The 23,135-nt window shown below is 52.7% G+C and overlaps 8 protein-coding genes across 8 annotated transcripts; 5 read left to right on the plus strand and 3 right to left on the minus strand.

Annotated features, from left to right (window-relative positions):
• Positions 1 to 29: 29 nt before the first annotated feature.
• Positions 30 to 909, minus strand: NCS54_00183200 (Mediator of RNA polymerase II transcription subunit 18; the record flags this gene model as incomplete). The annotated part of the gene is made up of 2 exons (XM_053147447.1): positions 30 to 429; positions 479 to 909. The coding sequence occupies 2 exons, from the start codon at positions 907 to 909 to the stop codon at positions 30 to 32; spliced, it is 831 nt and encodes a 276-aa protein (XP_053003422.1).
• A 398-nt stretch (positions 910 to 1,307) lies between these two features.
• On the plus strand, positions 1,308 to 2,821 carry NCS54_00183300 (Hypothetical protein; the record flags this gene model as incomplete). Its single annotated transcript, XM_053147448.1, has 3 exons — positions 1,308 to 1,401; positions 1,453 to 2,430; positions 2,511 to 2,821. 3 exons carry the CDS (start codon positions 1,308 to 1,310, stop codon positions 2,819 to 2,821), a joined length of 1,383 nt encoding a protein of 460 aa, XP_053003423.1.
• A 1,342-nt stretch (positions 2,822 to 4,163) lies between these two features.
• NCS54_00183400 (MFS domain-containing protein) lies at positions 4,164 to 5,956 on the plus strand (the record flags this gene model as incomplete). The annotated part of the gene is made up of 3 exons (XM_053147449.1): positions 4,164 to 4,447; positions 4,506 to 4,679; positions 4,729 to 5,956. The coding sequence occupies exons 1-3, from the start codon at positions 4,170 to 4,172 to the stop codon at positions 5,954 to 5,956; spliced, it is 1,680 nt and encodes a 559-aa protein (XP_053003424.1). The 5' UTR covers positions 4,164 to 4,169.
• A 1,244-nt stretch (positions 5,957 to 7,200) lies between these two features.
• Positions 7,201 to 8,132, plus strand: NCS54_00183500 (Hypothetical protein; the record flags this gene model as incomplete). Its single annotated transcript, XM_053147450.1, has 2 exons — positions 7,201 to 7,639; positions 7,708 to 8,132. Exons 1-2 carry the CDS (start codon positions 7,225 to 7,227, stop codon positions 8,130 to 8,132), a joined length of 840 nt encoding a protein of 279 aa, XP_053003425.1. The 5' UTR covers positions 7,201 to 7,224.
• A 34-nt stretch (positions 8,133 to 8,166) lies between these two features.
• Positions 8,167 to 10,024, minus strand: NCS54_00183600 (Subtilisin-like protein; the record flags this gene model as incomplete). The annotated part of the gene is made up of 3 exons (XM_053147451.1): positions 8,167 to 8,754; positions 8,819 to 9,155; positions 9,207 to 10,024. The coding sequence occupies 3 exons, from the start codon at positions 10,022 to 10,024 to the stop codon at positions 8,167 to 8,169; spliced, it is 1,743 nt and encodes a 580-aa protein (XP_053003426.1).
• A 3,092-nt stretch (positions 10,025 to 13,116) lies between these two features.
• NCS54_00183700 (PNP-UDP-1 domain-containing protein) lies at positions 13,117 to 16,920 on the plus strand (the record flags this gene model as incomplete). The annotated part of the gene is made up of 2 exons (XM_053147452.1): positions 13,117 to 14,741; positions 14,799 to 16,920. The coding sequence occupies 2 exons, from the start codon at positions 13,117 to 13,119 to the stop codon at positions 16,918 to 16,920; spliced, it is 3,747 nt and encodes a 1,248-aa protein (XP_053003427.1).
• A 136-nt stretch (positions 16,921 to 17,056) lies between these two features.
• On the minus strand, positions 17,057 to 19,300 carry NCS54_00183800 (Hypothetical protein; the record flags this gene model as incomplete). Its single annotated transcript, XM_053147453.1, has 3 exons — positions 17,057 to 19,053; positions 19,103 to 19,175; positions 19,265 to 19,300. 3 exons carry the CDS (start codon positions 19,298 to 19,300, stop codon positions 17,057 to 17,059), a joined length of 2,106 nt encoding a protein of 701 aa, XP_053003428.1.
• A 1,790-nt stretch (positions 19,301 to 21,090) lies between these two features.
• NCS54_00183900 (Hypothetical protein) lies at positions 21,091 to 22,518 on the plus strand (the record flags this gene model as incomplete). The annotated part of the gene is made up of 4 exons (XM_053147454.1): positions 21,091 to 21,145; positions 21,202 to 21,298; positions 21,351 to 21,514; positions 21,560 to 22,518. The coding sequence occupies 4 exons, from the start codon at positions 21,091 to 21,093 to the stop codon at positions 22,516 to 22,518; spliced, it is 1,275 nt and encodes a 424-aa protein (XP_053003429.1).
• Positions 22,519 to 23,135: the final 617 nt, after the last annotated feature.

Consider the following 23,135-nt stretch of genomic DNA (forward strand, 5'->3'; position numbering starts at 1 on the left):
TAGGTCCTGAAAAGCACCAACCGCGAACTTTAATTCCTGCCGATGACCACCTTCTGAGGCAAGGCCTGAATACCCTGTGCCTGTTGAGCTATCCTGGTGTCATAAACCTTGCGGTCAATGGATCTAAAGTCAAAGACACCTTCCAGCTCTGCCCGGATCGCCAAGAGTTGGTCCTGCGCTTTTCGAAGGTCGTCGGGCTTGTTGTCTGACATGACATGCGTCTTGACATGGAGGAACCAGCGCTTCTCCATGTCGATCGGCACAAGTGAGTCCAAGGGCGGTAGAGAATCCAATGGGGGGAATTGTTCCGTCTTTAATTCGACAGAGACATATCTGTTTTGCGGGTGAAGGAAATAAGAGCGGAAGAGACAGAACTCGACGTCGTCACGGTAGAAGCGGTGGACCTCCTCTATGGTCTCTGTCTTGAACCTGCTTCCGTTAGTTCCCAACCACATGAAACAGAGATGGCGCAACTCACTGGTAATTATTGTCGCGCATGACTATAGGCAGGTTCCTTTGGTCCCAAATCTCAATCTTCTTGCGCTGGGTAAGCATGGGCCGACCATGAGGCGGCTCAGGAAAGTCGGTCCACCGCAGCATTGCAGGTGTCGCAATGAGATCCATAGGAGCCGTTTGACGCTCTTTGGCAATATCGTAACGCGCTTGGATGACGTACGACTGTCGAAGCAAGTTCTGGCTAATCTCTTTCCACAGGAAGGTGGCATCCTTGCGCATGGGCTTGTCGACATTCGCTTGGTGCGTCATGCCACCGGCTCTGGGGGGTCCGTGAAAGTATAGCACCCGCTGGAAGCTCTCCCATGGGCGCATGCCGCAGAGGCCGCTCAGGACAGCGCATGCTGGGCCAAAGCTGCTGTCGTCCACGATTGCTGTAAGGAAGACCTCGTACATGGTGACGACCAAGGGGTGCGATTGAACCCGGCTTAGGAACCCTGTCTGACCGAAATGAAGGCGCTAACAATACTGGAGCTTTATCAAAGGGGCGAAAGGTTTTAAACGCAATGCGCAGGGGCCATTAACGTGTTGCGATGGAAGTCGTTGAGATATTGAAGAGCAATGGTTGAAGCGCCCCACTAGAGCTCCGAAAGAGCTGGTCGGCTCAGCACGTGACTACGCGTCAAGGAGGTGTTGCGCGTGAACCCGAGCCTCAAGGCTTGGCGATGGATCTAAACATGCTCCTTTAACCACAAAGAATTCTGCCTCACCTACGGACCCATCATCTACGGAACAGCCCCGTTGATCCCACAGATAAATTACATGCGGCCGATAACCTTATTCCTGCGACCACGATGGCTTCAGGAAACTCCTCTCAGAAGCGCAAAGCCGCCGACGCTCCAGTTTCCCCGCCGATGGTCAAGCGAAAGATCCAGAGTGGAACAACCAGTGAGATGCCCCCTGGCAGGAATTATGCGGTTGGAAACTGACTCGAGGTAGAGACTGCTGTAGCTAATTTCTTCACACCGACGTCAAAGAAGCCCAAAGACCCAACGATTTGGTCCGAACGGAGTCCGAACGATGATACCCCTGCCACACTCCTCGTCGGTCGGTACGAGCCGGAGACGCCAGAAGATAGGAACATCAAGAGGAGAAAGGTTGCCGCATTTGATCTTGATTCTACCCTGATAGCCACTGCATCAGGCAAGAAGCATGCTAGCAGCGGCACAGACTGGAAGTGGTGGGATGCTAGTGTGCCTAGTCGACTTCGAGAGCTGTACCAAGATGGTTACCGAGTGGTCATTCTGTCAAACCAAGCTGGTCTGACACTGCACTTTGATCCCAAGTTCAAGGGACCCAAGGCCTCTGCACAAAAGCGTGTCACGGAGTTCAAGCAGAAATGCAGCGCCGTCCTGAGCAACCTGAACCTTCCCACATCGGTCTACGCCGCAACCGCTCACGACATATACCGAAAACCGAGAACAGGGATGTGGACGGAACTGTGTGACGACTTTGACATTCCGGAAGAAGAGGTAGACATCGAGAACAGCATTTTCGTCGGCGATGCAGGAGGGCGCACAGCCTCCCTGGGCAAGGGGCCAAACGGCGCAGCGACGGCTAAGGATTTCAGCTGCTCGGACAGGAACTTTGCACACAACGTGGGAATCAAATACCAGACGCCGGAGGAGTTCTTCCTCGGAGAAAAGCCTCGGAGTTTCGCTCGAGATTTCGACTTGTCCGAGCATCCTTTCGAGATCTCCGAACCGGGGAATCCCGACAACGTCGTCTTCGAGAAGACTAACGACAAGGACATGGTCTTATTCTGTGGGCCTCCCGGCGCGGGGAAGAGTAGCTTCTACTGGAAATACCTCAAACCTCTGGGGTACGAGAGGGTAAACCAAGACCTCCTCAAGAGTCGCGACAAGTGCGTGCAGGCGGCGAGGGAACATCTCCAAGAGGGACGGTCTGTTGCGATAGGTGCGCACTTCCCCAATTTCTCGACTGCCGTTACCCCATGCCCCATGCCACCCCTCATGACGCTAACAGGGATTACTCAGACAATACCAACGCCGATCCCGACACCAGGACCATTTGGGTAGAGCTTGCCAAGAAATTCGGCATCTCTATCCGTTGTGTGTGGTTCAAGACTCCCATCGCGCTGTGCGAGCACAATGATGCCGTGCGCGCCATGAACAAGTCGCTCAACCCAGAGTCACGACAAGTGCTGCCCAAGCTGGCGTTTTCTGGCTTCTCTGCTCGACACAAGCCTCCACAGAAGAAGGAAGGATTCCAGGACATTACAGAGGTCAGCTTCAGGTTCCGTGGCACAGAAGAGGAGTATCGCATATGGGGTCGATACTGGACTTGAGGGGACATCTCCAACTCTATGGCCTCATAATCGTGCCACCCCGCACCTTGAAAAGTTCTCTCAATCACAAGTCTCCAATACCGCGCCGCTTGTGACCTCTCCGCAGAACAAATTGGGCAGGGGGAAGCGAGTACAGGGAATCTTGGCCAACTCAAACAACGGACCTTGCTGGGGTTTCTCATCAGAGTGGATTCGCTTTAGTGAACCGGCGGCCCTATAGGCGGCGTGCTGACGAGCGAGATGCCTCTGGATTGTCATCCTTACTCGTACTTATCCACACCATTCCCAGCCAGGCCTGAATGCAGAAATCGTCGCCGGGGTGTGGGGATCGCTCGGTGGGCAGAACAACAGCCGGACCGATTCCTTTCTTGAGAGATGGCCGGGGCCATACACGAGTCTATTTGCGTTAATCTAGGCTTACCACACCTTAATTCTCAGATGATGGAGATGCCGTTGCGGGGAATGCGGAGGACTCGTGGCCAGAACACCAGGGGAACCCTTCCAATGTCAATGCGGTCAGAAGTTGCGGAGAGGGATCTGGATCTGGCCATTAGCCAGGGTCCGTAGCACAATAGATTTGGTGATTCTGCGGCCACCAGACGGCAGTTGTCGTCGGCTCGTCCCTTTCTTCTGTGGCGTCTTCGATTCTTCTTCTGACGTTGGAATTAATCACGGCTGGCTATTCCCGCCTCCAATTGGAGACACCGCCGAGACATGCGGCTCACCTTTGGTCGCTTGGCCTCCTTGGCAATAACGTGGTGCCGCGGCCGCCGGCGGCTGGGCACCGCCTTATGGTCGGATAATCAAACAAGGCGGGGTCGGACGACGATATCCCGACCACGAACATGGATATGATGATGGAGGAGGGTTGACACGACTCATGTCCAACCAACGTCGGGACCCAGAAGAAGGGGAAGCATTGTCCTAGCGTAGTGCCCCCCCATGGAGAAGTTCCCCCAACCCTTCCGTTTTCTTCCCCACGACGGGCGCAACGTCCCAGTTGCGTTTAGTACGGAGGCAACGAGATGGGCAATGGAGTCTCTGCTATTGGATGACTCGGCTCAGGTCCCGCCGGGTGGTGAACTTTGTTCCAGAGATCAGCGGATATAGCTCGTTTTCCGTTCCCTGTCGGTGTAAGTAAGAGAAACTACTGTAGAGACTAAGCGGACGTAGAATCCCGAACCTGGAGAAGTCGCGTGGAGAAAACCGTGGAGAAAGAAACGTCCGAACATGGGTGAAGAATGTATAAAGGACCTGAACAGGTCCCTCTTCTTGCTCTGATGTATTCGAGAAACACCTCTTCCTCACTCCCCCTCTTCTCCCTCGTCTCATCCTACATCATTTCACAATGGCAGGAGGCGTAAAGAAGCCCGTCAACATCTTCAAGCTCAAGGACCTTGGCGAGCCCGCGGGCGTCTTCAACTGGCGACTATGGTTCTCGGTCATCTCCTTTGCGCTCCTCGGTGCTGCCCGAGGTATTGATGAGGGTCTCATCTCTGGAGCCTTCAACTCTCCCGATTTCAAGGAGACGATCAATTATGATTCGTACTCGACTGTTGAGCAGGCCAACATCAAGGCTAATGTCTCTGCCATGGTTCAGATTGGTTCTGTTGGTGGTGCTCTCATGTAAGGATCATGTATTTTTATCCCTGCTCGTGGTATGTTTTTGCTTACAAGGACCTAGTGCTTTCGTCATCTGTGATCGTATTGGACGTATCTGGGCTACTCGATTCCTCTGCACCATCTGGGCTCTCGGCATTGTCATCTTCATGGTCGGCGGTGTCAACGGAAACCTTGGAGCCATCTATGCTGGTCGCTTCATCTGTGGTCTTGGCGTTGGTCAGACGCCTGTCGTTGGGTAAGCAACACAACACTGCACTGTCACTTCATTAACTAACTTTCCGCAGACCTGTCTACATTGCCGAAATCGCCCCTGCCGCCGTCCGTGGTCTCTGCAGTTGCATGTTCACCGGCGCTGTCTACATCGGTATCGTCCTCGCCTACTTCACCAACTATGGCTGCGCCATCCACCTCGACGAGCACACCCACAACCGCTGGCTGGTTCCCACCTCCCTGCACATCATGATGTCCGGCATCATCTTCATCCTCAGCTTCTTCCAGTACGAGTCACCTCGTTTCCTGGTTAAGCAGGGTAAGCCTGACGAGGCCGCCCACGTTCTGGGTCGTCTTCGCCGACAGCCTCCTGATGGCGAGTATATTGTCTCTCAGATCAGCACGATCCAGGCCGCTCTCGACCATGAGCTTGAGGCTAGCAAGGGTGTTGGCTGGCTTGGAAAGATCAAGGAGATGTTCCTTGTTCCCAGCAACCTCTACCGCCTCTACCTCACCTCCATGGTTCAGTTCCTGTCTCAGTGGTCTGGTGCTGGCTCCATCACTCTCTACGCTCCTGATCTGTTTAAGATTCTCGGCATCACTGGAAGCAAGGAGTCCCTCCTCGTCACCGCCGTCTTCGGTATCGTCAAGCTCATCGCCGCCATTATCTGCGCCCTCTTCCTCGTCGATGTCATCGGCCGAAAGCGCGCTCTTCTCACTGGTATCACTCTCCAGACTATCGCCATGATCTACGTCGCCTCCTTCCTCACTCGCATCCCTCAGCTCGGTGTCGTCGAGGACTTTGTCCTTCCCGATGCCGACAAGGGTGCCAGCCGCGGCGCCATCGCCATGATCTACGTCTCCGGCTTCGGTTGGGCTCTCGGCTGGAACTCCATGCAGTACCTCCTCACTGCTGAGTTGTTCCCTCTCCGCATCCGAGCCCTCGCCACCTCGTGGGCCATGACTCTTCACTTTGCCAACCAATACGGCAACTCCCGCGCCGTCCCCAACATGCTCCTCCCCACCTCTGACGGCGGCATCTCCCCCAAGGGAACCTTCTGGTGCTTCGCGGCCGTTACCTTTGTCGGCGGTGTGTGGGTGTGGTTCTCTGTTCCCGAGACCGGCGGACGCAGCCTTGAGAGCATGGATCACCTGTTCGAGCTTCCCTGGTATAAGATTGGTCTGTACGGAAACCGGGATGCCGACGAGAAGGATATCGCTCGGGATGAGAAGCAGCGCATTGCTGATGAGAGCAACGCTGTTGGTGTTGAGCTTGAGGATAGGCGCAAGCAGGATGCTTAAGCTGTCTTAAAGGAACGGGTACTTGGTCAATCGTATAGGATCTATGTCTACTATCATGAGTATGATGAAACGCTGAATAAAAGACAATGTCTTTGTGTCATGTATCTTCCCTTCATGACATGATCCAAGGTAGCACTGGGAGGCTGTGATGTTTCTTAGGCGACTGTGTGGCTGGAAACAGTGATTTCCTCTTATGGACTAAATCTGTGGTAAATCCTGCCATGTACTTATCTACCAAGGGGACGGTCTTCATCGCCTCTATAAATAATCACCGGTATTATCATACTGCCTGCTTCCTCAAACCCTTCGTGGGCAGTTTAATTGAACTAAATAAACTTTTTATCTCTTTAGTTTGAGCTGACAGTGGTTGATTTGCATTGACTAGTCGTGAACAAGCTCGCGTAGTGGCTTGAAATTAAGACCGGCCAGCTGCCGAATTGAACGACGCCCCTACGAGCCCTGATTGGTTGGCGCTGGTGACAATGTCGCCCTCACAGACAAAAGCCTATCTAATAAGAGTTCCCATGGGATCTTTACTTCTATAGAACAACAAAGGTAAAATCTGCTGCAGCTACTGATCTTCGATTTGGATGTTATTATTCACCATGCAGACACTCTCACTCTTGTTCTCGTGACCGACCTACGCCTGATGGTTGGTCGGTATGGCGATATGCAGAATGAGGCGAGGAAGTCTGCCTGCCAAGACAAATCAGGCTGTGGAAAATGGCGATGCAAGTCCACGTCAGATTCTGTAGGCCTCCCGCTTACCGCTAGCCTTATTTTCAAAGCCCAAACACAACTATATTGAAGCCTAATGTCCCTTTACTGTCCGAGGGGCGGTCAAAATACCGAACGAGCAACAACGGCAACCCTCGAATCGAGTGTTGTTTCATTCATGCCAGTTGGTGGGTGACTATAGAAAAGGAAGTCGAACGAGCAAAGGAGGAGCGTGTAAATAAAAAGACCAGGCATAAGGAGCAGCACCTTCTGGGTCTGGCCGTGCGCGCGATCCATGCTTAATGTTCTGTTCTCCCCGCTCGTTGATGTTGCCTAGAGGGAAAAACACACCAATAGATCGCATTACTTCGCGCACTGTGCTCTAAGTATCTTTTTCCTATGATAATCCTGCATGAGCTGAAGAAGACATGGCGGCAAATCGTGTCCATCCTATGGTCTACTGCGAAAGTATACTACCATGCTTCTGCACCTACCTGCCGCCCTCCTCCATCATTTTCCCTTTCATCTCAATCCACGAGCTGGCTCCGAACATGGTGAAAACATACATCCTCGCTCCTAACTGGACAACAGCTCCCCCGCCAGATGGGCCGATTCAACTTGGTCATGTTCTGGACGACTTGACCGAATTCGTTCCCCTGAACCGCCGCAGTGTGCCTGAAATACCGGAGGATGATATGAACCCTGTCGATACCAAGACTGGCTTCAAAACATCCCGAAGCGAGCTTTTATCTGGCGAGCTCGGTGTTTTTGCCCGAATTTTTGGCCTAGTTGGCATCGGAGCAGGGACTGGCGTCTTCTACGAGAAGGACAAGAGTGATGTCTTAACCTGCAAGGCACTGGACACAGTGACTTTTGATCCCACGCCAGAATACATTGCCAAAAGCGTCAATGTGCCACAAGTCAGCCGTTATATGAAGCTCCGCCGATACAAGGATCCCGTTTACAGTGAGTTGTGATGCTGTTGTCTAAATATGCACTCCAGCCTCGCAGTTCTTGCTGACATTGTATATTAGTGATAACCGGGCTCAAGATCGGTCGTGAATGCTCCCTTCAGAGCAGCCAGAACAGAAGCAAAGGCGTCAAGCTGGACGGTGGCCTGAATGCCCCGGCAACCCCCTGCCAGACTGGCTTTGAGGCCAGCCTGTCAACCGCCGCCAGGCAAGGCGAAAGCTGGGAAGGCTCCACTGATTTCATTGTTGCTTTTCGCGTCAAGAAAATCTGGTGCCATCAAGGAGAGCTGCGGAGTAGAACGCACCAAGACAAGGCTGTGATGCAGAATGGAGGAGCTGTGAAGGCCGAAAGTGCCGTGGTGCTGATGCATGATGATGATGTCACTCTTGACAATGTATTTATTGACAAGCATTTGACTACAGAGACGGAGGCTGAGAATGGCGAAGACGTGGTTTGGATCGTCCCAAAGGTCGATCAAGACTTGTAGCTATCAGGTTGATTCAAGGGTACCCTCAATCTAACTACTCCAACGCCTCCTTCATCTTGCTGACAACGTCCGACTCGGTTGAACCTTCTCTCCAGATCCTTCGCCATGGTGTCACAAACTCATACCCGTCTCGTTGCTGTGTCTCGCACATTGCCAGCATGATGCGTTTCATCCCCGAGCGGCTATGAGCGTAATCGTATTGGAACTGCGTCATCAAGCCCCTAGCCGTCGCGTATCGCACGAACCTGAGAACGTTGGCTGCGATCCCAGCAGCTACAGGAGCCGCATAAGAAGTGCCTGAGATGTAGTGGCCCTCTTCATCTTCCCACTCGGACGGGATACACACGCCCAAGGTACTAAGGTTGTCACTGCGACGCAATGGAGTGGGATTCTGTTCACACTTGTTGCCATTTCCATCTCCGGCGTGGATGCAAAGGACTTGATCCAGCTTTGCCGGGAAGGATCTCGTTTGGTTACTGCCGTAGTTTGATGCTGCGGCAGTGCAAATTATCCCCAGCGACTCAGCACGGCAGATCGCTGTTATGATGTTCCAATTAGGACTGGACAATCCAAACGACATGTTGATGATATGAACCTCGTTTTCTATTGCCCATTCAATCGCCTACTCATCTGGTTAGCGATTGCCGGGACAGATCGATAGTAAAAGTACGCTGAGTAAATCTTACATCGGCTATATGTTCTGTTCCATCCACTTCATGGCCACTTGAGATCTTGGCCACATACAAGTCGGCCTCGGGCGCCATCTTCAATACAAGAGCGGCCACATTCGTCCCGTGTCCGTCGGTGTCAGTAACAGAGATGCCGTTTAGAAATGATCTCCTAAGTATAACTGGACTGTCTCTTCTTGTCCTGTTTTGTTTCGCTGCCCTGAAAAAAACCTTTGTGTCATCAATTCCGGTATCGAGAATAGCAACGCGAATGCGATTCTCACTAGGCAGGTGATGAATGTGTCGGTTATAGAAACCCTCGGCCCTTTCAAGGAAAGCAGTTGCCCAGGCACAGCTCAACCCCGTCAGCTTCATTCATGTGTTTCGACGTCTTTGAGGGTCTTACCGTGAATCCGCGCAGGCTCCGAGCATTTTGACTCTTATCACATCAAATAAGCCATTGGGCGAGGAAACAGTTTGACCACCCATATTTCCTGAGAGCTGGTCTTGCAATGCTTTGGTTGAACCGTTCTCCCCGACAGAACCGTTCTGGGCATCTGGGGCCTTTCTTTTCAGCGCACCTTGGGGAACTTTGACCTCCTTTGGGTGATTGAGGTCGCGCTTGGTTGCATAGGCGGTGCTCCAGGCTCCTTCGAGGTCTGCAACTGCATCTCGGATGACTGCTCGGCATTGTTCTTCTTCGCTTTCTGCATCCTCGTCGTCGTCCTTATTCGCCTTGAGACACTTCTTGATTGCATGCACATATGCTGCTACCACGGCTTCAGTTACGCTGTCTTTCTCTACCTCGGCGAGTAACGAGATATCGGGACGGTCTGGACGCCTCTTGAACGGCCCCAGAGTCTTTCCACACGCGATCTCCAAGAGCAACTTCGCGAAATCAATCAAGATTGGGAATTTCCTGGGCGATATGGGACTGACAGTACTGCCTTCGCTTGCGAGAGAATAGTTCAGGTATGGGTTGTATATCTGGTAGGCGGTTTCCTGGCCAGACTCGAAGAGGAAGAAGAGATCCTCGGCTGACCAAGCGCAGCCATCTATCCCAGTGCCGTACGTCCGAAGCAGCATGCGACCCAGATTCAATGCCATAATCACTTTGTCATATGGACTGAGAGGACTCGGGCCAGACTTGAGCAACTCAGCCAATGAGAGAGTCGGCCAGATAGGAGGAGACGGGATGGGTTTCGAGGAATGAGGGTCCCACATGATGCCCTCTTTGTGTAGGAGAATACTGAGGGTCTCTTCATCATCTAGGCAGTCTTGGATTGTCTTGCATGCGTGCTTCATCAGCCTCAGCGGAGGCTTTGCAGATGGCCTAGATATACCGTCAGCTATATTTTGAGTCGATGGAGTCGGTAGGCACATGCAGTTTCGTAACAACCCTGCAAGTAGTCTGCTGCCATTTGTCTTTGACCGAGGAGCACGAGAGAAACAAGTTATGAGCAAGGCCTTCCGAGCTTTCAGCCCCTCGGGTAGGCTCCTGAGCCTGGATCTTCGCGACATGCTGATGCTTGCAGCCTTTGGCCTCGATTGTTTCCGTTAGAGTCGTGACCATAGTCCGGAAGGATTCGTGAGTTGTTGGCGTGGGCTTTCCGATACTCGCCAAGCTAGATTCGGGCTGATACCACCCGTCTTGTCTGATGGCTGTATAGTCCATCTCTGTATCCTGGCAACCCGCGTCCTCCTGCGCACATCTCTCCGAGTTATTTGCGTTGAACCTAGTGACTGCCCGCTCTGCTCTGCGTGCCTCTTCGTTGGTGACCGGGAGCTTGATGAAGTGGGAGAGATCCGAGCCGTCCGATTCCTCGGTGGCACGTCTCATCAACGCGTTAAGTCTCGGGAACTCATCCATGTCTGAAACCTCCTGCGTTTGTTTAATGGATGATGGTTGCTTCTCGGTATGCAAATCAGCCCAAGCTCAGTCTACACCTCAGCGATAAACCCAGGACTACTCACCCCAGGCGAATGGCCCGAAGTTAACACATGCTCGTCGATAATCCCTTCCAGTAGTAGTTTGAGCTTCCGGAAGTCTCTCAGAAATTGCGTGTACTCCTCCAGACCCATGTCCTGGCCTCTGCGTAGATGGAGAAACACCTGGCTCAGTTCAAAGTTCATGGCATCTCTTGCATTCAAAATTGCCAAGTTCGTTATCTGGTCTCTACCAGATAATATTTGTTCGGAGATGAGGGGCACCAGCGTTTGTACAATGTTGACCAACGCTTTTATTTCGTCCGTGTCGATCTCGATAGGTGCCATATTAGGTGGAGGCAAGCGCCATACATAGGTCCGCCACCAGCGGTCGTGTAATGGTGAGTGTAACTTGGTAGTTAAGAGATGTTTTCCAAGCACTTTTTGACAGAGAATCCTGTTCTGCGGCTGAAGTCAGTCGACCAGCCAGGCGGGGCATGTTTAGCCGAGACTTGTGTGTCCAGTCCTGCAGGTAGCTGCACAGGGAGTGAAGGGTACTTGGAATGTGAACCTGTCGCGATATTTACACTGTCCTCAGTCCCAGCTGATGCCCGACTTATCGGCGCTTCAAACTCTCACCAACGTCGAAACACCAGCTGGGTCAGGCCAGGGTCGAATGCCAGAAACCCGTATCGCGATCAACATATAACATACCCACGACCAGATGACAACCTGTGTCCCAGCCGAGGCGGTCGGTCAGACGGGAGATGGACGCACCGAGGAAGTACTTAGGATCTCCACCATCGCCCAATCCTGCAGGGAGCTATTTTCCGAGTATACGAGCTCATGTTCATCTTCATCCGGTTTGCACACCAAGGTAGACCTTCAGCAGCAGCGGTTCTACGTCTGGGCATCCTATCTCGGCGTGTTTACTTCGTTCAATGCATCGATAGATAAACGTTTAGAGTACAGCAATGAAATACGAAGCCTCGTTGTGCAAATGTTGTCAGTTTTGCAGAGAAACTTGGCTTTTCGTGGGTTTTCTTTCTTTACAGCAAAAGGTCTCGCTGCTAAGCTTTAGCAGTCGTCTCAGCGGATCATGACGTATCTGCAGACAACACAGTCACCAGCACATCGGGGCTCGAGGGGACACCCTCGCAGGCACTGGAGGCCATCGAGTCCAGCATCAACAGACTCAATCGTCTTGGAGCTGCCATCAGGAAACACTCTGTCTCCAGTCTTGACGAGCGCATCAACGCCTTCACGCGGAGACACGGGGACGAAGATTACACTCAATTAGCAAGACACATTATCCAGTTCAAATACAAAACTGCTACCGCGTCCCTCCAGGAGCATCTGGCGCTCAGCATGGCATCACGACGCCAAAAGCTCAGGTACCTCCACAGACACCAATCCAAGCTCGCTGGTCAGATCAACATCACCTCGAGTGAAAGAACAGCGGAGAAGGATCACTCCCATGTCCCTCTAGCTACGAGAGGAGAAATTGACAGAAGAGAGGAGAGGCGAGGGCCTTTCCAAACCGCCGCTTCAGCCGTATTGGCTTTTAGGAGGCACCATCTTGACTATTCCCCGATGCTGGGTGAGCGCTCCGAGACTAATGCCTCCAAGTTCGCCTCAACGCCATCGTTGATTGCCAGGCTAAGACGAGGCGACAGCGACTCCGTTGTGTCCTCGTCTAATGAGAGCCGCACCTTCATAGCAGAAGCACTTGAAGACTACCCGGAGCCGCCAAAGTGCAAACCTCACCAGCCGGAGCCTTCATGCCCGTATTGTTGCCGACCCCTAGAACAACATGAGAGACTAGGATGGGCTTGGGTGTATGTTTTCTGTATCTATTCCTGCCAGTGGCGTGAAAGCTAAAAATATCTTGCAGGCGCCATGTCAACAAAGATCTCTGTCCTTTCATCTGCCTTTCTGAGAAGTGTAGACAAGGTCCATCTAGCTTCCAGGAGTTCGGCACATGGGCCCAACACATGAGACATACCCACACTACCAAATGGCCGCAGCAAATTCACAAGCCGTTCATCTGGACTTGTGACATTGATCATGACGTGGAAGAATTCTCTGACAAGGGCCAATTCCAGCAACACCTTGCCTCTCAGCACTCTGATTGCACCGACGAAGAGAAGCATGCAATCGCCGAGTCTTGCATGGTGCCTCGCAAGAGAGGTAGAAATATTTGTCCCATCTGCGGGTATGACGTTTCAAACACCGGGAATTCAGACCCTTCATCCCAGGTTCAGAGGGGGACGAAGGGATCTACAGTTGATGACTTGACTCAGCTCGAGTTGATGGAGAAACATGTGGCGGGGCACCTCAGGCGGTTGGCACTTGACAGCTCTAGAGATCTAGACGACCACCCTAATGCTATGTCCGAGACAAGCTTGGTCACATCCGAGCCAAACCTGATCGATAGAGACTCCAAGATCCGTTGCCCAAGCGGCGCTGATCTGCTGGATGATACCCCTTTCGAGTTTACTGAGATCGGGGGTGGATCAGGGGGTTCTTCTCAGCAAATTTTGAATAGGTATGATCTTCAATGGTCGTCTTCAGAGTTCGAGACTCTGTTGAAATTGCCAAAAGAGCTCTCACACTTGGCCGCGGAAGAATGGTCCAGCAAACAGGAGGAGATTTCGAAGGCGACCTACACAACTCCCAACACAGCCACTTCAGATCCGATTCTAATGCACTTCCGATCTCGAAAAGCGCCAGAGAGCCGAGACGATTTCCAGATTGCCATCGCTTGCTCCCTGTCGCTCGAGTACGATGCCGTCTGCCACCTTGTCGACGATTTCTGGGACAAGGATTATGGCAGAACAGCCAGCGACCCAAACATGTACAGGAACGGACGGATCGGAGCGTTCAACATTGTCATCGTCTTGCTGTACGGCAAGCGCATATTCAAAGCTACCAGCGCAACCGCAAGCCTTCGGTCTAGTTACCCAAACCTGGAGCTCGTCTTAGTGACGGGCATCTGCGGAGGCGTCCCAAAGACAGGAGAGGGTAAGGAACTCGTTCTTGGGGATGTCGTTATCAGCAACACTGTCGTCCAATACGATCTGGGGAGACGATATCCGGACGGATTCGAAACTAAGAACACGCTCAATGATAGCCTTGGAAGGCCGGCGCTGCATATCCAAAATCTTGTTGTAACGTTCAAGACACGCCGAGGTCTCCAGCTGCTTGAGCAACAATCAGCCTCCCACTTGGAGAAACTCCAGAGTCAACAGTCTGATGGTGATGCAGCAACACATTACGAGTATCCCGGAGCCGGAAATGATCATCTGTACCCGACTTCCTACGTCCACAAACATTACTCGACAGAGGTCTGTAGGGAGTGCAACAGTGGTCCTGGTGTCGTTTGCGCTGTTAGCCGGAACCTGTCTTGCCGCGAACTCGGATGTGATGCGCAGCAACGCGTGCCTCGAAAGCGACTTCAAGACAGCGAGAGGGTTCGAGTGCCTCGAGTTCTCGTCGGCCATCTTGGATGGGGAGACAGGGTGCTCAAGTCCGGGGAGGATCGCGATAGAATCGCAAAAGAGCACGATCTGATCGCCTTCGGGATGGAGGAAGCAGGCGCCTGGGATGGGATCCCCTGCATCATCGTCCAAGGTATCTGTGACTACGCCGACAGCCACAAGAACAAACACTGGCAGAACTTTGCAGCTGCCACGGCCGCGTCAGTCGCAAAGGCGCTTGTCGAGGAGTACCCACGAACCGACAAGCCGTCTAATTCAAGGCAGCAAGAGAGCCTGGAAGATGACCCATCCGAAGATGAGTCAACCTCCTACAGCGTTTCTTCAGGTGGGGACAAGGAGTCAGTCTCAGATATCGTTCACAGGATCCCTTCTTCGGATGCGTGTCACGTTCTCGCTTACGACCGTAACGAGAATTTCGTCCCCCGTCCTGGCATTAACTCCAAACTCGATCAACTGTTACCATCCAACTCGGACGAGTTCCAAAGCGCAGCACTCTGGGGCCTCGGTGGATCAGGGTAAGAAGAGACAGTGTCAAGCATTCAAGCTGGAGATATCACTAAAGCTGCGAGCAGAAAAACTCAGGTCGCCTTACAGTATGCCTATGGCCGCTGCCGCAACCCGGATTGTTCGGTCTTTTGGGTACACGCGGATACGGAGGCGACATTTACGCAAGACTACAACAGAGTTGCCGATGCGCTGGGACTTGGCAGCTTTTCGGAAGGAAGCGAACTCCTGCGGGCAGTACGAAGCGGTATAGAATCACAAAAAAGATGGCTCCTTGTTCTTGACAACGCTGATGACCTGGGCCTTTTTGGTGTAGGTCCGGCGACTGGCCACCGAGGGCGGACTCTCTCAAACTACATCCCAAAAGGGCCCAGCGGCGCAGTGCTCTGGACAAGCCGAGACCAGCAAGTTGATGGAAGTCTCGTCGAGCCACAGCACGGGATTGAAGTGCCCAAGATGACAGCCGAGGAATCAAGGAATCTGCTTGAGATATGGAGGCGCCAAGTGACGCCCAATGAAGAGATTCGAGAGGTAGAGCTCCTACTCGAAGAGCTTCAATGGCTACCATTGGCCATCTCGCAAGCGGGGGCGTATTTGTACAAGACAGACACATCTGTGACGGAGTACTTGTCTCAGCTGAGGCAAGAAACTGAGAGATGGCGGGTTCTTGGAGAGGATGAGTTTGACAAACACAGGCGGAGCGATGCCCAAAACAGCGTGTTAAGGACCTGGAGCATCTCGATTCACCGCCTCAAACAAGAGAATCAGACTACATACAAGATCCTCCACACCCTAGCATTCCTTCACAGCCAGGAAATTTCTATGGAGTTATTAGTGGAAGCCGCCAGATACAACTGGGAGTCACAGAGCTGGACAACGCAGGAAGTGGAGGCACTAAACAAGGCAGTACAACGACTTCAAGACTTCTCTTTCATCACAAAATATCGGGGCGCGGAAAACAGACAAATGGTCAAGATGCACAAGCTTGTACAAGACGCTGCTCGATACGGCCTCAACACACAAAAATCTCCGGGTCAAGGTGGAGAATACTTTGCCAGGCTTGCGCTGCTTGCCGTGGATCGTGTCTATGCTCGAAACACGTGGCCCGGCAATAGCTGGCAGGGTAACAACGAGAGATACCTTGCGCATGCACTGCGAGTCTGCGGATGGACTGAGATCCAGGGAATGGAAGGTGTGGCATACAATCTTCAGGGTCAGGTTTGCCGGTTTCTCTCCTCCCGTGGGCGATGGGAGGAGCTACGGCTTGCAGCAGAAACTCAGCTGCGTCTGGCACAAAGGGGTTTTGGCGAGAAGGATAGGAGATCCATCCAGGCGTTGTTGAACCTTGGGTGGACATTCATCAATCTGGAACAGCCCCAAGAGGTTGAAGAGTGCGCCAAACAAACAATGGCGCTGGCGCAGGAGACACTGGGCGACCATGATTTACTCACGCTCGATTGCAAACGCCTCTTCGGGTTAGCCGCCGCACAACAGGGCCGCTCGAAGCAGGCGAAAGAGTTGCTTATGGAAATCTTAGGCTATGCAGAAACATTCTTGACTGCACGTCATGACCTCATTCTCGACTGTATGCACGACTTGGCCCGCGCTCACTTGCAACTGAACGAGCATGACGAGGCCGAAGAGCTCCTCTCTTCACTAATGAAGAAAGTTAAGGCCAGATACGGCCAGGGTCACCCTAGAAGCTTCCAAGTCCTTAGCCATTTCGGTAATCTGTATTACAGAAAAGGGCGGATTGACGAAGCAGTCAAAGTGCAATCTCGCCTCTTGGACTTTCACATTCAGTCGCTTGGCAGCCAACATCCAGATACTTTGATCATGATGTATAACCTGGCCTGGTCACGGAGGCTTCAGGGGCAGAAAGAGGAGGCTCTCGAGCTGATGCAGGAGTGCTCGCGCTTGCGCCATGCAATTTTAGGAGCAGAACACCCACACACAAAATGTGCCGATGAAGCGATTGAGAACTGGGAACGGGAGGACAGGGAGGCGGATAAGGACCATCAACATGAGGGCACAGAAGTAGACGAGGATAGTGGCTGCACGGACATGGAGATGGACAAGAGTATCGAGCACGAGGAGATGGAGGTGGACGAGGCGGAGGCTGAGTCGGAGAGGAATCTCGTCAGCCCGTCTAAGGAGGGCAGTGATGCCAGGACAATATTCGTTCCGTGATCCTAATATACACAGGGAATTCTACTTCATTCATCATTCATCACTTGTAAGGATGCTTAATATCGCTATCTCCAAATCACTCATCTTTTAGAACCTTTGTCCAAATATATTAGTGACTTATACTAATCCCAATCCCCTAGATAAGGGCTAAACATGCAGCAGAGGCATCCATGTCGCCCTGAATCTGGGTCGATTGAGCTGCTAATATCGAGTCTGGCGCTTGATCATTTTCCTGTATTATCACCGGCTCCGGAGTTGAAATGACCTCTACACTCGATTGACTCGGAACATCCAGAGGCTCCGATTGCTGCTGAATCGTAACCTCTACTATAATGTCGCCCTGGCTATCGGGTATGGTGCCGACGGGTTCGTCAACAGCGTTCGGCTGTCCGCTTCCGGTCACGAATGAAGCGCTGTCAACAAAGATGGTTGTGCTGTCTGAGTTGTACGTTTCAACCAGGGGGGCATCACTCGTTATGATCTCGGGCTGGTTGTTGTGCGGCAACTGATTTTGCTCCGGAGGTATATATGTCGGTGAGTAGACAGGCGACTGGTATGTCACGGTAGCTTGAGCTTGTGTCGTAGGGGTTGGGTCGTAGAAGAACGGTTGCTGGAAAGTATACATGGGTGCTTGGGTCGTAGGGACTTGGTTGGTGACTGCCGGTTGCTGGTTAGGTTGAGGAGGCATGTATGGCTCTTGGGGGGCGGGTGGAGGAGGATCGCTGTTTTGGTCTGGGAGCATGACGAGATCGAATGAGGTAGGTTGCTGGGTAGGGACTGGCTGGTAGATTTGCTGTTGAGGCACTTGCTGTTGCGCAGGTTGCTGTATAGGCTGTTGCTGAACCTCCTGGGTGTAGTATTGAGGCTGCTCCTGGGGGAGAATTGGTTGTTGAGGTACTGGCTGTTGAGTGGGCTGCTGTTGAACCTCTTGAGGATAATATTGCGGTTGCTCTTGAGGCATAACTGGTTGCTGCTGACCAGGCTGCTGTTGGGCCTCCTGGGTATAGTACTGTGGTTGTTCCTGAGGGATAACCGGCTGTTGATGCACTTGCTGTTGTTCCTGCACGGGCTGCTGATCATACGCCGGGTTCTGACCGTACTGGTACTGAGGCTCCTGCTGCTGCTCATAGCCCTGCTGAGGCACATTGCCAGGGTATGCAAACTGCCCGCTGTTGTCGTACAGCGCGGGTTGCTCAAACACAGGCTGCTCCTGTTGCGCAGAGTACTGGTACACCGCCTGCTGCTCATAGGCAGGCTGCTGATACCCAGCCGGCGTCTGGTTCCCATCCATAAACGACTGCTGCTCCGAAAACGCAGCCTGCTGAAAGCCGGGGTTCTCCTGATACTGTCCCTGCTCCTCATACCCTCCGTCGTCAGAACTATTTCCACCACCACCCTCGCCGTCAGAGTCCATGGATAAACCGCTGGCTTGCGTCATGATCCGGCCCATCTTCTTCCAGTTCTTCTTCTTGCCGAGTTTGCCCATCTGTCGACTTGCCACTTCGACGCCGTGGCCTGTGAGTCTGGCCGCGTTGATGGTAGCAGACAGAATGGCGTCTCCGGCGTTTTGATTGCTGTTGGGCTGTCCAGACCTTGATCTTGTGACGACCTTGTTGCTCTGCCCTGGTCGTTTTCTTGGTTGTTGTCCTGGACGATCCCAAGTCGAGAGTCCGAGGCTCTCATTGATGTAGAACGGTACCTGGTCTGGAGTCCTCAACTCCTTCCACCCATCAGGCAAAGAATTCGCCGGCTTGGTCCACGAGCTGCTGCCCATCTTGCGATTAAAGTAAAAGGTCCTCCCATCAGGCGTTCTTCTCTCCTCCCAGCCCGCCGGCAGACCCGAGTATCCCGACAACGCGGCCGCCGTCGGTTTGATGTGTGTCTTCAAACCCGTCGAATTATGCGTATACCAGAGTCGCCCTGAAACATTCTTGCGGATGGTCCACAGGTGGGAGGTGGGATCTGGGACGGAGAGTTGTACGCGCGGGTCCGAGTCGGTTACGTAGTAGGTCTTATCGTGGCCGTGGGACATATTGACAGCGTTGGCGGTGAAGCACCAGACGCAAAAGACTGTAGTGATGTGCGCGGTGCTGCAGATGAGACAGGTGTAGATGGAGACGTTTGGCGGGATGGCTGTAAGTTGTCAGTATCAGTTGTCCATTCTCTCGTCTACTGCGCTCACCTTTGCGACAATGGTTGCAAATTGAAGAGGTCGACGGATTTTGTCCAGTTGATACCCGTCCACTCGGCGCTGGCTGTGTCGCGGGAGGGACAGCAGCATGTTCCCACAGTGGACTTGTCAGTGTGCTCGGCGTTGTGATAGTCGTCCCAGGCGTCGCAATACCAGCGCTGCTGCTGCTGATACTCGGGGGTCTTCCATGTTCGGCCGTAAACGAGTGTATGCTATTATGATCGCTTATCGATTGGGGACGTTGCAGAGCTGGGCTAGCTGGTGGTGGTTGTGGTGGGTGCTCGGGTGTCGGTTGGGGCGGGGGGTTCTGAGGTACTGAAGGGCTCGAGATTGAGGGTTGATGGTGGTGGTGAGGTTGCGGTTGTTGTTGCTGTTGCTGCTGCTGCTGCTGCTGCGACAGCTGTTGATGATAGTCATGTTGCTGCTGAGGCTGAGGGACTTGCTGATGTGGTTGTTGCTGCTGCTGGTAATTATGCTGTTGAGGCTGCGGAGGCTGCTGCGTTTGTTGGTGTGGTGGGATTTGGTGATGGGGTTGCTGCTGTTGCTGATGCTCCTGTTGCTGCGGATATGCTTGCTGCTGCTGTGGTTGTTGTTGCGACTGTGGGTGCTGCTGGTTCGGGCATGTCTGCTGTTGATGCGGACTTTGGTGTTGAGGCTGCTGATAAGGCGGCTGTTGTTGCTGCGCCTGTGGTGGATGTTGCTGGCTTGGCAGCTGCTGTTGTTGATTTGGTTGGTGATGCTGCTGGCTTGGCTGTTGATATTGCTGGCTTGGCGATTGATGCTGCTGTTGAGGCTGCTGGTACTGATGCGGTTGCTGTTGCTGAGGATAATGAACACCACCCGCCGGGGCTGGCTGAGCTACGGGCTGACCCTGCTGAGGATACTGTTGCGGATGCCCATATTGACCTGGCTGAGCTTGAGGATATTGATTCGGTTGCTGATGAGGGTACTGCTGTTGACCTTGCGGCTGCGGATGAATTGGCGGGGCACTCCATGTAGAAGCAGGCCTCAAAGCCAAAGAAACAGGACGCGGAGAAGCAGAATGAGTCGAAGATGCTCCGACTGCCTTTCGGGCAACTCGCTGAGACGGCGCCGTGCTTGCGGCACGGGTAGGCTGTGGAGAGGCCATTTACTTACACGCGCGTAGGGAGAGTAAAGACGAGCGAAAAGGGTCGCAAATCCAAGGACCCGGACATCTTGGCATCCCATTCCTAGCTATTTATTACCACAGCCCAACCCAACGTCCGCCTTGCCTTGTCTGCCAGCAGGACCCTGCTCCGGCACTAAAGAGAGGGGGGTGAAGAATGCCCACGGGGTCGAGAACAAGACAGCTCGTCTTCAACCCCTCAGTCCAGATAGGAACAGGGGCCCCTCAGCCGCAGACCGGTCGCGACCAACGAGAAGACCGCATCGCCATTTCGTGGCGCGCGCTATCGATGCCGGGCTCCTCTTTCAGGAAGCCGAGGCAGATTTCGATGCTAGCTTCCGTTGGGGCCGGAAGGCTTGTTGTGTGATCTGTGCTTGAGGTATGGATGGAGGGTGTTTTGTTGGAGCAGGTATGGATAACAGGTTTGAGAGTGTACATAAGCTAGGAGGTAGTTCAAGTGTCAGAATGATGGTGAGATCTCTATTGGCTAGTCTAGCAAAGTGCGGAATACTATGGCACCCATGCTTTACCTAGTGACTTGTCAATCCGCTGTATCACCTCTCTTCAATGTCTTCCTCCAGCCTGCATGAGAATCACACTACAATCCTATTCTCGTTGCACAAATCCGCATAAACAATTGTCCAATTAATCACAGCCTCTTTTTATCACGCGTATCATATCTGATTTCTCAGAGCCTGCCTGATGTGCTTCGCCTCAGACCGCGCAGCACCCTGGTCGGACAGATCAGGCTGGGCGCCTATTGAAACATGGTCCTCCTCTTTTTTTGCAACTTGAACCTCTAAATATTCGTTTTCTTCGTGATGCCCAAAAAATGCCTGCAGAATCGTCAAGTTGTGTGCCATTGAAGGCTCGGGTTTGGGACAAGAGTAAGTTGATGATGGATATCGCTGAGTTGATGGAGAGGATGCTGATCTTGCCTCAGGCAAAAATGACTGGCGGGAAGAAACAATCACGCCAGCTCAACTTCATGGCTCAACCGATCTTTCACTTCTTCAATCCGACTCGCATGTGATAGTAATGTCTGTAATCTCTTTACTAACTCCTCCACACCAATCGCTGACATCTTTCCAGCTTCGCCGACGCAGACAAGGTCCGCGAGTGCAAATCATGTCGCCGATGTTTCACCACCCAATTCCAGATGCCACAGCTCTGGTGGTCAAACTACGCCAAAAAGTCCAACGGTCACTTTGGATGCGAGACATTTAGAGATGAATACGGCATCGTTACATCACTCAGTGAGCAACCCAGTCATTCTTTACGATCCACGCTGACACCCACAGATGCGTGGTCACGGTACCTCGTCAAGCAGTTGCATGAAGGCGGGCATTCCTGGTACAAGTTTAACACACTTACCAGATGGATCGCCTCATCTCACCAGACAATTCTTCTCGTTTTTGAATCCGAAAAGCAGTCGAAGCTCACTGAGCTCATCCCCAAAGGGATGCTCGACGGCTCCCACGCCGAACCTCACCACGACCCCTTCTGGGTCCACGTTCGACTTCTTGAAGAGCTCTCGGATCTACAGAACAATGCCGTTTGGACGGTGAGGACCGAAATTCGCAAGGTCGAGAAGAAGAAGCAGCGCAGTAAGCCTGACCCCGACTACCGGGGTCTACACGACCTCGCAAGACACGCCATTCACGTCTCCGAAACCCTCGATGTCTGCCTCAAGACAGTCAAATCCATTGTCGAACAACACAAGACTTTGGAGGAAGAACAATGGTTTGGCGAGCGGCCAAAGAAGGGGAGCTTCCGACAAATCCGCGAGCGCCTGTTCTGGTACGAGCACACCCTCGAAAGCCTCAAATCCCGAGCCCTCTCCAACAAAGAACGTCTCATCAACGAGATCCAACTCTCTTTCAACCTAGTCGCACAGTACGACTCGGCCATTTCCGTCCAGATCGGTCAGGCCACCCAGTCCGACAGCGCAGCCATGAAGACCATCGCTTTCGCAACCCTCACTTTCCTCCCTGCGACGTTCATCTCCGCCGTCTTTAGCATGTCCTTCTTCAATATCGACGACGATACAGGAGAATGGACCGTTTCAAACAAATTCTGGATATATTGGGTCATTGCGATACCTGTGACGATACTCACGGCCGCAGGGTGGTATTCTCGGCGGATCATCGCTCCGCCACTGCGGATCGGGGAAGAAGAGCGGCGCGCAAACAGGCTGAAAGAGTTGAAGAAACGTCTAAAGAAGTCTCCAAAGGACGATGATGCTTTGGAGATGGTGTAGAGAAGCGTGATGGAGGATGTCGCATGGCTCGTGTGAGAGTTTGAGTGAGGATGGGCGAAAAGAAGACTTTCGGATGATGACCACAAAGATAATGACTTGTACACACGCATTGAATACTGTCATATCTTTTGTCATGATAGATATACCAAGACACATAGACCTCGTGATTGCTCTGAATACGTGACAGCAAGGACATGGTGACTAACAGCTGACCACGCCATGCCAGCATCCTGTGGTTAATGAACATGCTGTGAGGCTTTTGCATTGAGTCATCGAAGCTTTGCAAACGGAACTTCTACGGTCCTCATTTATCCACATGCTTAGACAGGAAACGGTGTTGCGTTTCGTACACAAGGCGCAGGCGACGGAACAATAGCTAGCACGAGAGCAGTGGCATCAGACTTGCTCAGTAACTATTTAGGTACCAAATGCCCATTAATCATTCCGACTTAGAATTTCATAGCAATCTTTGGCCTCTCATCCACTCCAGAACAGAAGCCATCCGCAAGGCCTGCTAGTCAAGATGAACCAGTCGTCCGCTTGCACCGCCAAACCGTCGAGGTGAGCTTGAAGCTCCTTGTCCCACTCATATCCAGGTTAGTGACTGCTTGACCTGG

The sequence above is a fragment of the Fusarium falciforme genome, chromosome 1, assembly GCF_026873545.1.
Source record: "Fusarium falciforme chromosome 1, complete sequence".
NCBI classification, from domain to species: Eukaryota; Fungi; Ascomycota; class Sordariomycetes; order Hypocreales; family Nectriaceae; genus Fusarium; species Fusarium falciforme.